At 60.0% G+C, this 12,567-nt stretch overlaps 1 protein-coding gene across 4 annotated transcripts in view; it reads right to left on the bottom strand.

Annotated features, from left to right (window-relative positions):
• The window catches only part of MBOAT2 (membrane bound O-acyltransferase domain containing 2), a 68,640-nt gene that overhangs the window by 35,649 nt on the left and 20,424 nt on the right, over window positions 1-12,567 (bottom strand). For 2 of the 4 annotated variants that reach the window (XM_045844543.1, XM_045844542.1), the window contains exons 2-3: window positions 9,702-9,847; window positions 5,990-6,067 (exon numbers count right to left, since the gene is read on the bottom strand). In XM_045844543.1, the coding sequence (XP_045700499.1) occupies window positions 5,990-6,067; window positions 9,702-9,847 (224 nt within the window). Of the gene's footprint in view, window positions 1-5,989; window positions 6,068-9,701; window positions 9,848-12,567 lie in introns of those variants that run through there. The other 2 variants (XM_045844544.1, XM_045844547.1) reach the window with 2 other exon arrangements.

Raw genomic sequence — 12,567 nt, 5'->3', positions numbered from 1 at the left:
ATGAACCGAACTGCCCAGCCATTGTTTAGCCTTTTTCCAAAACCCAACTTTTGCTCTCACACCTGGATTAGTAACACAATGAAGTCACTTACTGGTTCTTTACAAAAAAATTTCCGAAGCTGATTCAACTATACATATCAAATTGGGCGTTGGCTGTTGGTAACAAGCAAGATTAGTTTATCTTTCAAAATACAGACTCTTACAGTTTGCCTCCAGACTAAAGTGCACACACACACTGGGACCTGGGCAGGGGCTCGGGGGCCTCGACGACAGAGGCTGGGTGGTCTGGCGACCCTCAACCCTCTCAGAAAGGAAGGAAACCGAAGAAGCATAAGCCACGCTAACAACAGCCATTGACATCTACCATATTACAATAAAAGAGAGAATTTTAAAATTAGTTAATTCAAGACTGCAATAATAAGCATGCCAACACAAACAACACTTTTGTGACATGTACATATATTTTCCAAAACAAACAAACTAGCGAATCGGGTGGCACCGTTCTACACTTGGGCAAACCTCTGCAACGCCTGGCTTGCTGGAAGACAGCTGGGTTCTCAAACGTTTCCACGGCAGTGCCACGCACCACGCTGCCTCGGGCAGGCCCGTCCACCCGGGAAAGCAGGAAGGGAGAAAGGCAAGTCGTGCCTGAGGGTTATTATGAAAGCAGCTCTGACCTCCCACTCACGAGCTTTGCACACACACTGGTCTAAGCAATAGTTCTCTGACCACTTTTGAGTGTTGGAAGGAAATGGAGTTCCCACAGCATGTCAGTGCTCTACGTGAATTTTCTAACTATGAGAGGCACACAGGGCCCAGCCGCCCTGACCTGTTCCTGCCTCCTGAGCACAGGTCACGTGAAGGCACGGGCCTCGAACACCCCAAGGCTGACGTCTAAGCCAGAGAAACCCAGCACCCACACCTCTCTTCTGGCTTCACTGAGTTTAAGAGAAAACTCCAGCTGCGTTAAGAGAGGCAGGTGTCCTGACTCACTGGCCGTGACTTCCTTGTGCCAGGTGGCCCGGCAGTTCTTCCGGCCGCCAGACACTCCCTCCGCCACCCTCCGCCTTCCCACGGCTGCTCTAACCCCGTCGGGGCTGTGCGGCACGCCAGCAGCAAGGGGGTCCGTCTGTTGTTCCCCTCCACGATTCGTCTGAAAGTAGTTTAAAATTCTATTTTTAGTTGAAGTGACATTAAAACAGTATTTTAAAGTCTGTATTATGTATTTTGATAAATAGCAACCTTAAGCACAGCACTTACAAAAGGCTAAACAATTTCAAATGAAGGAAGAGATTCTAGATATTAAAGTTGCTATGACTCACGTATGTGTGTAGAGGTTAAAACCTGCCCCGACACCGTATCCTAATGAAGACAGAGAGGAAGCCAGCCCCAGCACCATGTCTGAATGGCACTTGTGACTCTTTCAAAAGATAAGCTAGGATGTTCGTGCTATCTGCTACGCAGACGGAAGTCTCTCTGTTTCTCCAACTGAAAATAAACGAACCCCTGAGAGAGTCACAGTAGGTGAGCAGCCGGACAGCACAGGACCCGCCGTGACCCGGGGGAGCGGAGGAGCAGGGCCCGCGTCCACAGACCCCCGGGGCCAGCAGACACTGGCTTTGGCCTTGTTCGAGGGACTCCTCCGCCTTGTGGAACCTAAGCTCCCCCCGCTGCACCGCAGGCGAGAACACCTCGAACACAGGACCGCTGGGACAGGTGACTGGGATGTGGGTTAAGAGCACTCAATGACGTGACTGACACCTAGAAGTCACCCTGTGCCCATTCAGACTCCCAAGTCCAAGTCCAGAGACGGCATTAAACCAGAGTCCCCAAGGCAGGGAACGCGGCGGCACGGCGTGCCAACCCGCTCACGACGACAACGAGCCACAGGCAGAGTCGCCGTGCAGCAGGCTCTGCTTCTCCAGACAACTCCTCCCTCACCTGAAGTCGAGAGGCCCGGCCCGGCCGGGCAGGCTGTCCCCGCACACGCCTCTGCGTGCACCGCATTTTACGTGAAAGTGTGGCGTTACGGCACGTAACTGTGCTCATCGTTCTAACAGATGGTTGTGCGGCTTCCTAATTTCCTCTTAATTTAGGCAAAGATCAGGATGTTGTAAAAGTGAGATTAATCTCCAAAAGTGCTCCAGATCAGGAGATGAGTCCTTGTACTCTGCCAATGAGAAGTGTTCTTATTTTAAATCACTACAATTATTTGTTTACTTTAAAATAATAGGTGGGCGTTACTTTTGAAACAAGAAAGATGCATCGGCTGATTGGGTAGCATCTTCAAACGCTCTCTCGCTTTTTAACCGACGGCGTGGAGAACCAGCCGCCAGTCTGCGTCCCTGAGGGCCTGAGCCGGCAGGCGCCGTCACGGGGGTGCCCTGGGCAGGTCCCTCTCCCCTCCAGCCCAGTCGGACGTGACGGCAACACCCCGCGCGGCACCTTTAGTACCGGGGAGATGGGGGTTGGTCTCTTTGGTGCCCCTACTTTAATGTGACCACCCCTCTTCCTATGAAAACCTCACTCCAAAGGGGGGAAGCTCCTCTACTTGCTCACGGATGACTGAACCCTCCTTAAAAGAGATCCAGTTTACAACCGGAAACCAAATTTAGAATTCAAAGTCCACTCCACTGACCTACCCACAAAAAGGGGCCCGACCGTGCTTTCTCCTGAGTGCGGGACTCTGTGGAGGGGTGCTGGGTCCCACAGATCTTTCAGAGCTCTGACAGGACTCGGACACCCTCTTACCTACCACCACGTAACGGGTGCTCCTTCCTATGGGAACTGGGAATACTTAAAAACCTTGAATCCTAAGCACGCCGCATCCTTTCGCACCTTTGCACCTCTGCTGGAATACACCCAAGCAAAGCCTTGCTGGTGCCGGCTCCCCACACAGAGCAGCAGGAAAAGGTGTGGCCCTGGGTGCCGCCGACACCGGTTCCAATCCCGCCTCCACCCGTGACTCACCGCTCGCTCTGTGAGACAGGTCCGCCACGCCCACCAGCAAGGGCTGAGCCCGCATTAAGTGGCGCTGTCCGGGCTGCGTGCAAGCACGGACACACAGGGATGACTGAAACTTTAACCCAAGGAGAGCACAGAACAGCACTTTTAGAATGACTGGTGGGTTTCCAAGTGAAATCCAACTTCTAGCACAGCAACGCCAAACGGACAGCTGTGTTCCAAACCACTTCGGAACAGGACCCCCAGAGGGCGTGAAGACCCAGGAGTCCGGCCTCCTTCCTGCCAGGCCCCACTCCCTCTCGGGGGCCCACAGGGCTGTCCTCAGTGAGGCGAGCGTTTTCCCCAGAGTTCCCACCGAGCCGCTCACCCCTGCTGATTAACTTCGCGAGCACAAGTCTTCACGCAACTCAAGGCTGCCGTCTGCCAGACGGCATTGCCAAGGTCACTGTCCCGTCCTTGCGGAGCTCCGGCATCTCCCAATGGCGCTTTCATCGGGATCGTGCTGTCCGAGTCTCCTCTGCAGGGGCAGCTTGTGCGTGGCAGGGGGAGAGGACCGGACCACCCGCCCTTCAGGGTCCCGGTGGACCCACACAAAGGCCACCCCAGCTCACACTGCCCAGTCCCCGGGGCCGCAGCTCTGAGGTGAGCTCAGGGCCAGAAAATTGACCAGAAAAGGAGACAGGAAACAGGGCTGTGAGTCAGCCCACTGACCGTGCTCCTTAAGGCCTGGAGCACAAACAAATACATCTCCTTGAGAAAACTCGACCAAACCAAAACCAGGGATGTTAAAAAAAAGACTCAAAGGCGCCGCTCACCCCCTGGGCTGCCAGCATCGACCCCTGGGGGCGGGGCTAGAGAACGGGCGCGGAGCCCCGGCCGGGAGTCCGCACTCGGCAGCCAGGGACCCGGCATCGCCGCACGTGGAGGCGGCCCTGACAGTGCGCACACTGAGGGCGGCGAGCTCTGCCATGGCATCGCGGGAAACACTGCGTCACCGAGAACAGCCTCTGGAAGCACCCCCAGAGTCTGAGCGCCCCTTCTGGGTGGCCAGGCCCTCCGTGCAGGCGGAGCTCACCTGGACGCCCACCGTCGGCTGAGTCACTGGTTCAACCCACTTTGGACCCGGGAAGGGAGAGGGACTGGGCCACGGTCCCCAAGCTAACGGACATCTGGCAGGGCCCGAGTTCACACCCGGGCAGGGCTGACTCCGGACCAGCGTCACCCAGTCAGCTGCACGGCCACCCGGTGCAGGTCCGAGCCGCAGTCCCCCCTTGTCCCCAGGCCTGGCCAGCGGCTCCAGTGTCCCGTCAGTAAAGGAGCGGTCTGAGGAAAGTACTCGTAGTATTTCCTGATTTCAGGAAACACACTGGGCGCAACTCTGCCTACCACCACACACCGCACTCTGCCTCTGCTGCGCCGGCCGAGAACGGCTGGTGCCGGCGCCTCTCCCTCCTCCCCGAGCCCGGCCCTCGGCATGGGCATGTGCCCGCAGCCGCAGGGGCGTGGGACAGGACGCATCTGGTGGAGACAGCCTGTCTTTTCACCTGTGCTGGACCCCAGCGTCAGCACGATAGACACCTGCTGCGCGACTGACAGCCTCAGTGTCCCCGGCGAGCGGTGCAGTGTGGCGGCGAAGCACCACACGCCCTCCCGCGCTGAGTCTCCGGAGACGCCCCGGCGCTCGGGACACGTCTGCTCCAGGCGGTGCGGAGCCGGGCCGCAGGGTGGGCGGTAGGTGGTGCGACGTCGCCTTCCGCAGCTCTGCTCTGCCCGTCCAGTCCCGGCTCGTCCCGTCCCGGCTCGGCCGCCCCCGGGATCCGCGCCATTTCCCCGTCTCTCCCCACGCCTGTTATGCTTCTTCTGCTCGGCGCTTCTGTTGAACGTTACTCGCTGAGCCATAAGGAAAATACTTCGGCTTCGCTTCTCGAGATCAGCAGGCTCCTCCGCCCTTCCCGTTTTAACCACCCCCAGTTCGCGTTGAAATGATGGGGCTTCCTTGTGCTGTGTCCCGAAAGTCTCAGACTTCCTGGGATGGATGCAAAACAGGTTTTTCCACAGAAAAGTTAAAACAAAAAGCTAACACGAAGGGTGTCTTACTCCTCGTACAAAATCAAAACAAGAACGTGTGAACGTGGGTGTCCTCGAGCCGGTGCAGGTGGCACCCCCGGAGACTGAGGGGACAGTAGGGCAGCGGGGCACAAGAGCGGGTGCCCACTGCGTCCACACCGGAGAGCCGGTCCGGCAGCTCTAGGTCCAGACTTCCTGACAAACTCGTGGAGTCGTATCGTACGTGTTCCGAATTCGGGAACACGGTGCGAGGGTCATCACGGGCTTAGGGTCCCCTGGTCCGCTCTGCCCCCCGGGGCGGGGGTCGACCAGGGCAGCTGCACAAACCTCTCCCCAAAGTCCCCGAGTCTCACCCCGACCTCCACACCCAGCTGCCAGTGAGTGACATGTGTTTATCCAGCAAAGGCTCACTGAGGGTTTACTGTTTTAGGTGCTAAGTAAGTATATGCTCACTTGACATGTTACCCCCGAACACTGCCCCGCCTCCAGGGTTCCCGTAGCAGGAAATGGGGCTCCCAGCGACCCCACCGCTCCAGCCAGCAGCCGGGAGCCGCCCAGGACCCCCTCGCCCCACCCGCACTTCCCGTCAGTCACAGAGCCCTCCAGTCCTACCGTCTAAGTCTCTCCCAGTCCGCCTCACTCCTCCCCACAGCCGTCGCCCCTCGGATTAAGCTAGTGGCCTTGACTGGAGGCAGTTCTGCCCCGCAAGGGCCACCTGGGCACATCTGGACACATTCATGCAGTCGCAGCGCGTTCCGGGCGCTTCTGCGGCGGGAGACCCGGCTCCAGGGAGACAGCCGCGCGGTGTGTGCCGGTGGTTCTGCCTCGGCACGTGTGACAGTTCTCGACGGACGGCCCCCGTTCGGGACCACTGTTCGCGTGGCCACAGTCTGCTCTGCTCCGACTGCGCTGGAGCGGAACACGCCTCCGTGCACGTGTGCGCGAAGCAACCACTTACCTGTGCATGGCCTCCACGCCCATCCCGATCATGATACAGTAGGAAATGCCGCTTTGGACCAGGAAGTGTAAGGCGTACCTGCGGAGAGGGGGAGCGCCGTCAGACGGGTGGGCAGCCGTCCGCCGCCCAGCGAGCGCCCCAACTTGCCCACCCCTCCCACAAAACTCGGGCCAGACACGGCCAGGACTCCGGTCCTGGAGTCAACCCGACGGTCCCGGCCACGCGTGCCTGTGCACACGCTCCGGTCCCCTCTACCCTCGGACGGCACGCGGGATTCCTGAAAAAACGCGCCGACCCCGCACACCGTTCCACAGTGCTCATCAGGACTCTCGGCCTGCGATGGAAATGACTTCTAAACCTGATTGTTACGGAGTCACGGGCAACTGCCACGGGGCAACGCCAGCCGCACTTTCGAACACAGTTCCCGCGGAGACACTGCACACGGAAGCAGGCTCCGCCCACGCACGGTCCCGCACGGTCCCGCAGTGTCGCCGTGGCCACGGGAAGCAGACGAGCACGTCTGTGAGCGCGAACCAAACGGAAGCTGCAAAGGACGACGACGACACACACTCTCCACACCCACTGCCCACCCCGAGCGTCGGCCGGCGCTGGCCGTTCCCCGGCAGACCGGACGTGGACGTGCTGACCTCGGCCAGACACAGCCGAGGGCTGAGGGCGCTGCTAACTGAAGATGCGGTCGTTCAAGGTGCTCGCCCAACCAGCTCTGCAGACTCTTGGGGACGTGTCTCCTTTTCTACAAGTAAGTTTCCCGGGAACCTGAAGAGCGTGGGACGGCACAGAAGCCGCGTCTCGTGTCTCCTTACATCACGGTGGGTGCCCGAGGCCCGGGAACCAGGGCCAGAGGGTGCGCGGGGCGCCATCTGGGGTGCTGGCCTCCGGCTGCGCGAGCCTCTGCTGCTGTGACCTGGCCCCCAAGGAGGGGGGTCCGCACCCGCCTGCCTCACGGACCGCCGTGGCAAGGAGCCGCTGGACCCCGGGGACTGTCTCTGTGACTCGCCCTGTGCAGCGCCCCACTTGTCCTCCTGCGTGAAACGAGCGTGCCGCCCGCCCAGCAGCGCCCACCAGCCGCCGGGACTGGCGGAGACGTGTGGGGAGTGCGGCCTGGGCTGCGGGGCGCAATGCAGCCCCGGACGAGGCGGCGTTACATTACGAGAGCGGGAAACGCAGGTCAGACGGCGTCCGGAGCGGTCTGTGCTCCCCCAGTCCCCTCGGTCAGGGCTGCGCTGGAAGGCCACGTGCTCGTCGTCACACCCCGGCTGACGCCGAAACCGAAGCTCTTTCTCTCCGGACACTCGTCCACGGGCAGGAGCACGGCCTCGGCCGGAGGAGCCCCCGCGGGTTCCTCCCGTCACTAAGCCCCTGAGCAGGGCGGGGCCCTCTCAGCACAGCGACAGTGGCCCCCCCCCCGACCCCTGGCACCCTTCCGTCTCCCCCCACTTACAAGCCCCCCCATGTGTCCCTAGACTACAAGCCTTCCCAAACGACGCCCTACAATACGCTACATCCAGACACACACTGAATGCTGCCGTTTCTGAGCACAGCGTGTGCCCTGAGACACGCCCCAGGGAGGTCAGTCAGGGAAAGGACAGACGAGAACGGTGGCGTCCCAGCGACTGCCAAAGCTGAGCAGTGGGAGTGGGAGTGTCCGCCTCACTATTCTGTTACTTTTGTACTTAAAACTTGCTGTGATAAAAAGTTAAAGCACGTGCACGCACACACACGCACACATGACCCCACGGCGTGATATATGACAAGGATTTTACACAGAATCGCCTGCAAAACCTAGGAAAATCTGATGATATAAATTTGACGCTACCGAGGAGGTGGAAAGACGATGTCTGCTCTGCGTGAAGACGGGAGGGCAGGACCGGTGAAGTGGCAGCGGTCCGGTCAGGACGGCATGAGGGAACTAAAGCCAAGTGGAGGCGCTCGTGTCCCCCGAGATGGCTGCCCGGAGGCCGCGACACTTTGGTTCAAGAGGGAAACCGCGCGAGTCCCTCCAGACACATCCGGCAGGGAGACGCACCCAAGCTATCTGCCCCCGTGGTCAGAACAGCCGCGTCTGCAGAGCGGGTCCACCCACAGACGGGCTCCTGGGGAAAGTCCCCACATGCCATCAGGGGTGCCAAGACACTAATCAAGAGGCCCAGAAGGGTGGGGTGCACCCCTCTCAAGGGCATGACTGAGGCAGGTCCCAGACCACTGCTGAGACGGCCGAGCCCCCACCCCGGAGGGCTGCTCCACGCCGTGCTGGCCTCCCTCGGCATCGGCCGCCAGGGGCTCTGCCCTGCCGGGCTGAGGATGTCATCCACCCTGCTGCCCACCTGGCTCCGGAGACCCTTCCTTGCAGGACGCTGACGACTCCCTTCCCACCGTGCTGTCTCCCGGACACCCGCAGACTGAGACTCTGGGGCCCGGGTTCACTGTCCCCCGAGGATTGCTGTGTGTGTGTGTGTGTGTGTGTGTGTGTGTGTGTGTGTGTATGTGAGAGAGAGAGAGAGAGAGAGAGAGAGAGAGAGAGGGAGAGAGTGAGATTCCTCTTAGACTGTCACCGTGTGAGCAGGACATGAGTGCGTGCTGCTGTTCTACTCTGAGGGACCCCGCACTCGGTAAGAGCTGAGTGAAGAGCAGAGTCCTGGGTGTGACTCTCGCCCGTTCCTGGGTGCCGGGCTGCTCAGCTGACTTACAGGAGAGACCGTATCACAGGCACCCGCTCGTGACAGGCGATCACACTCAAATCTGAGGACGACACACACCGGATCTAGCAGGAGACGGTCACCGGGCAACGCGGGGGAGACCGGCTGACGTCCACAGGTTTCCAGGGAACACGGGCACGTGCCGGAGGCAAACCCTGGACAAGGAAGCTGCGCCCATCCCAGCGCTCACGGGAACCGGAAACGGCGCCCTGGAGGGAACGCAGAGGCGCTCCCCAAGCCCCACAGGGGCCCCCCCCACGAGAGAAGGGACCGGACCCCCGGGCGGGGGGTGCATTTCTCTGCTCTCGGGGAACCTCGGTCCCAGAGCGGAGCCCACGGAGAGAGCAGGCCCAGAGGGCTGGGCTGTGCGCATGGGAGCCGGCGGCCGGCGGTGACGCGGGAGAAACCACCGGGCAGCCCTCCCACCGGGGGTCTCCGCTCCTGCTTCTGCTGTCCCCCCGGCACCGATGGTGGGGCGGCACCTCTGACTGCAAACGCTCGGGCAGCCCGAGGGAACGCCCGCAGAACACCGAAGGGCCAGAAAGAGGAGCTCTCCATCATAAACAGTTCTTCCCCCCACAACAAGCAGAACACCCCTTCTCGCCAGCGGCAGGCTCTAAAACACGGTAACACGGTTCCCCCGGTGGGCTTCACCGGACTCGTGACAGCCACTTGCACAGAAATAAATTTGTTTTTAACTATTTTAAGTGGTTTCTTTGTCTTGGCATAAAACACCTGCAACAGAGGTGAACAGAACTACCCGTGACGGAATAAAATGTCTCCATCCCTCATCTGCCCTTTTTCGTAAATTATAAACAGTCGTGTGCCCCGTGCCCCAGCCGAAGGGACAGAGCCCGTTCTCCACTCTTTGTTTCCCATTAAAATGAAAATGACAAAACATGGTAAGTAAACATAAGCACAACACCCTGCAGCGTGTATCTCTCTACACACTCCACGCACGAAGATGCCCGAAGTCTCCACGCAGAGACACTCACCATCCAAAGCAGAAGAGTGCGAGATAAAGGCCCAAGAGGGTGGCCACCACGTGCCTCACGAAGGAGCTCGTTTTGCCCGAGTGCAGGTAGGTTCGGAACCAGACCGCCGCCAGCAAGGCCAAGAGCTGGCCCACCACGAAGTTGACCTGTGGGGGGAGACGAAAATGCCCCGTTAGCAACCCGGACGGAAACGTTTCACGTGACGTCGTCTCAAGATTCTCAGGACCAAAACGCTGTGTAAAACCAAGACCTTCCGTTTTACAAAAGAAGCACAAACAGAAATCGGCGGGGGCCTTCCCGGGATGACAGCCCCCGGTCCAGGGTGGCGGCCAGTGCACCTGTCACTTGGTAGGGACAGGTGGAGCCCAGCTTGGGAGAAGACCTGAGGGACGCCCGGAAGGACGGGGCGGACACAGGGTCAGACTCGGCGTGGAAGGTGCAGCGCCCCGTGGTGTGGGGGGAGAGACTTATTGAACTGGGAGAAAATAAGAGCTGGGTTTCTGCAAAGGTCCCCGGGGTCAGGGTCTGCACAGGACCCCCGAGGGCCCGGTGGGACATGTCCTCTCCCAGCAGGCTTGTGCCCGCCCCAGTGGGCGAGGTGTTGGGGGGGTGCTGCGGGCCTGCAGCCACCCCGGGGGACACAGTGGGAACCACACATCTCAGCTCTGGCGGTTCTCAAGGACGGCTCAGGAGGGACGAAGGACATCGTGGCTGACAGCAGAGGAAGGAGCCTTCAGAAAGCAGTGGGGGGGGGGGGCGGCATTCGCCCCCAAGCCCGCCAGTGTCAGCTTTCCAGTCCTCATAGCGCGCTAGGACGACACCGCCCTTCGCCTGCAGACGTGAGACGCACGCTGGAGACGGAGCCCCCTCCTCCCCCTCACCACTTCTTGCCCTAGAGAAGTAACACAGTAAAAGGGTACAGAGAAAACTCCTTCACGCCACGTAAAGACTCAAGAACGATCTCCACTTCACTCTTATATTCTCCTAAAATCTCGAGGAACACCTGTCTAAAATTGCACAAACAAATGAAAGATCCACTGGGCATCGGGACTTGCAGGAACCCCAGATCCGCCGGGGAGAGGGGCTGTTTCGGGAACCTCGGCAGGAGCACACCACGGTGCGCGGCAGACGCGGGCGCGGACCCACGGAGGCGTCTCCGCCCCGAGGCAGCCAGCCCCACGCGCTTCCTGGCGTCGCTAGGAGGAAATCAGCTGAACACTGCCGTTCCTTCAACCCTTCTCAGAAACAGACGCGATACCAGCAAAACGCCTCCCACCAGGTGCTCAGCACCGTTTCCACCCCACCGGAACAGAACAGCATTTTCATTACGCAAACAGCACACCTGAAAAACAAGTATTTTAAACCACGTTCTCTTCTCTTTCCTTCCGGCCGCAGCCACGAGGTGAGCCGAGATGGACGCTTGCACATACCAGGAGCTGCAGAGGGAGGGGCAGTCCCACAAGAGGGACATGTGCTCTTCGAGCTCAAGGCCCCCCGGCCAAGCCCGATGAGGCACACAGGCTGGGACGCAAGGCCAGGCGAGGCCCTACCACAAACAGCATGTTCATGTGCCCAGGACAGCCGCGAACGCCCTGTTCCTGAGGGTGCGGCCGACGGCGAGCCTGCCCCTCTGGGTGCTGACCAGCCGCAGCGGGCCCGGAGCCCTCGGTCTGCTGCTGAGGAGCTGGCTGGGCACCGCTGGGGGGCTCTGAGCGCCCCAGATCCTCACGGGATCGGGGAGGGTTCCACGCACGGATTCCCTGAGGTTGTCCTCCTGACCCGTTCCGAGAGGCTGGCTGTCGGAAGGAGTCCTGCCCCTCCCCCGCCCCACCCCCGCGGTGGGTCCCCGGGCCGGTCCACAAGCACAGGGCGGTGTGGGGGCCGACAGCGGCGGGCTGGGGGCCGTGGCCTTGGAAAGGGCCCGGGTGCCACCACACTGTTGGTGGTCCTCGCCGGGCAGCCTGGAGAGGACACAAGGCTCTCCAGCTCCACCGTCACCGCTCATATGTGTCGTGCTTTTAAATTCTTACCCAATAAACAATTCAGGCCAGAAAAAATACTTTATTTTCAGAGAGAGAAGAAGAAGGGGGGAAAGTGGGAGAGAAGCATCGATGAGAGAGAGAAACGTGGATCAGTCAGCTGTCTCTCGTACAGGGCACCGAACCCACCGCCTAGCCCCGTGCTCTGGCTGGGGATCGAACCAGCGACCTTTTGCTTTGCAGCTCACTATCCAACCAACTGGACCACACTGGTCAGGGCTGAAAAGTAAGTATTTTTGATAGTAATAACTACTCACATCGACGGTCGACAGAGCCTCTCACAGTGTAAAAACTCCCAAGTGCCTCTAATTCAACAAGCACACACAGAGCATCGCACGGGCAAAGAGTAAGACGCCAGGACACGCGTCAGCCCAGGGTGGCCTGGGCGGCTCTGGGGCCCGACGAGAGGGGCAGGCACGTGCATGAGGGGCCACACCTGCGTCCCCCGAGTTTCAAACCAATCAGAGCGGGCTCTCCAATCTCTGCATTTCTTCGTACGTTGTAACTCAGTAAACATTTTAAAAACGTCATTGCCGAAATGAGAAATCTGATGACGTGTAAATTACCCTTGAACTTGACGGCTTGAAACAACATTCCTTTCACTCTCGAGCGGCTGCGCTCTGAGACCCCGAGCGGGGCTGGAGGTTGAAACGCCGGCGTGGCCCCTGTGCGTGCCCTGGGCTTCCCCACGACATGGCGGCGGCTGGTGTGCGCACGAGCAAAGGAAAACCTCCCCCCGTGTGGGGGGCACGGGGAGGCCTGAAGGGGGAGCTCCTGTGCACGCGCAGCACCCCTGCAGCTGGCCGTACGAGTCTGGGGAGGAGGAC

This window comes from Phyllostomus hastatus, unplaced genomic scaffold (genome assembly GCF_019186645.2).
Source record: "Phyllostomus hastatus isolate PE091 unplaced genomic scaffold, TTU_PhHast_1.1 phas_contig_402, whole genome shotgun sequence".
Classification (NCBI taxonomy): Eukaryota; Metazoa; Chordata; class Mammalia; order Chiroptera; family Phyllostomidae; genus Phyllostomus; species Phyllostomus hastatus.
Note: the sequence above shows the minus strand (reverse complement) of the source record. Positions and strands in the feature narration are given on the sequence as shown.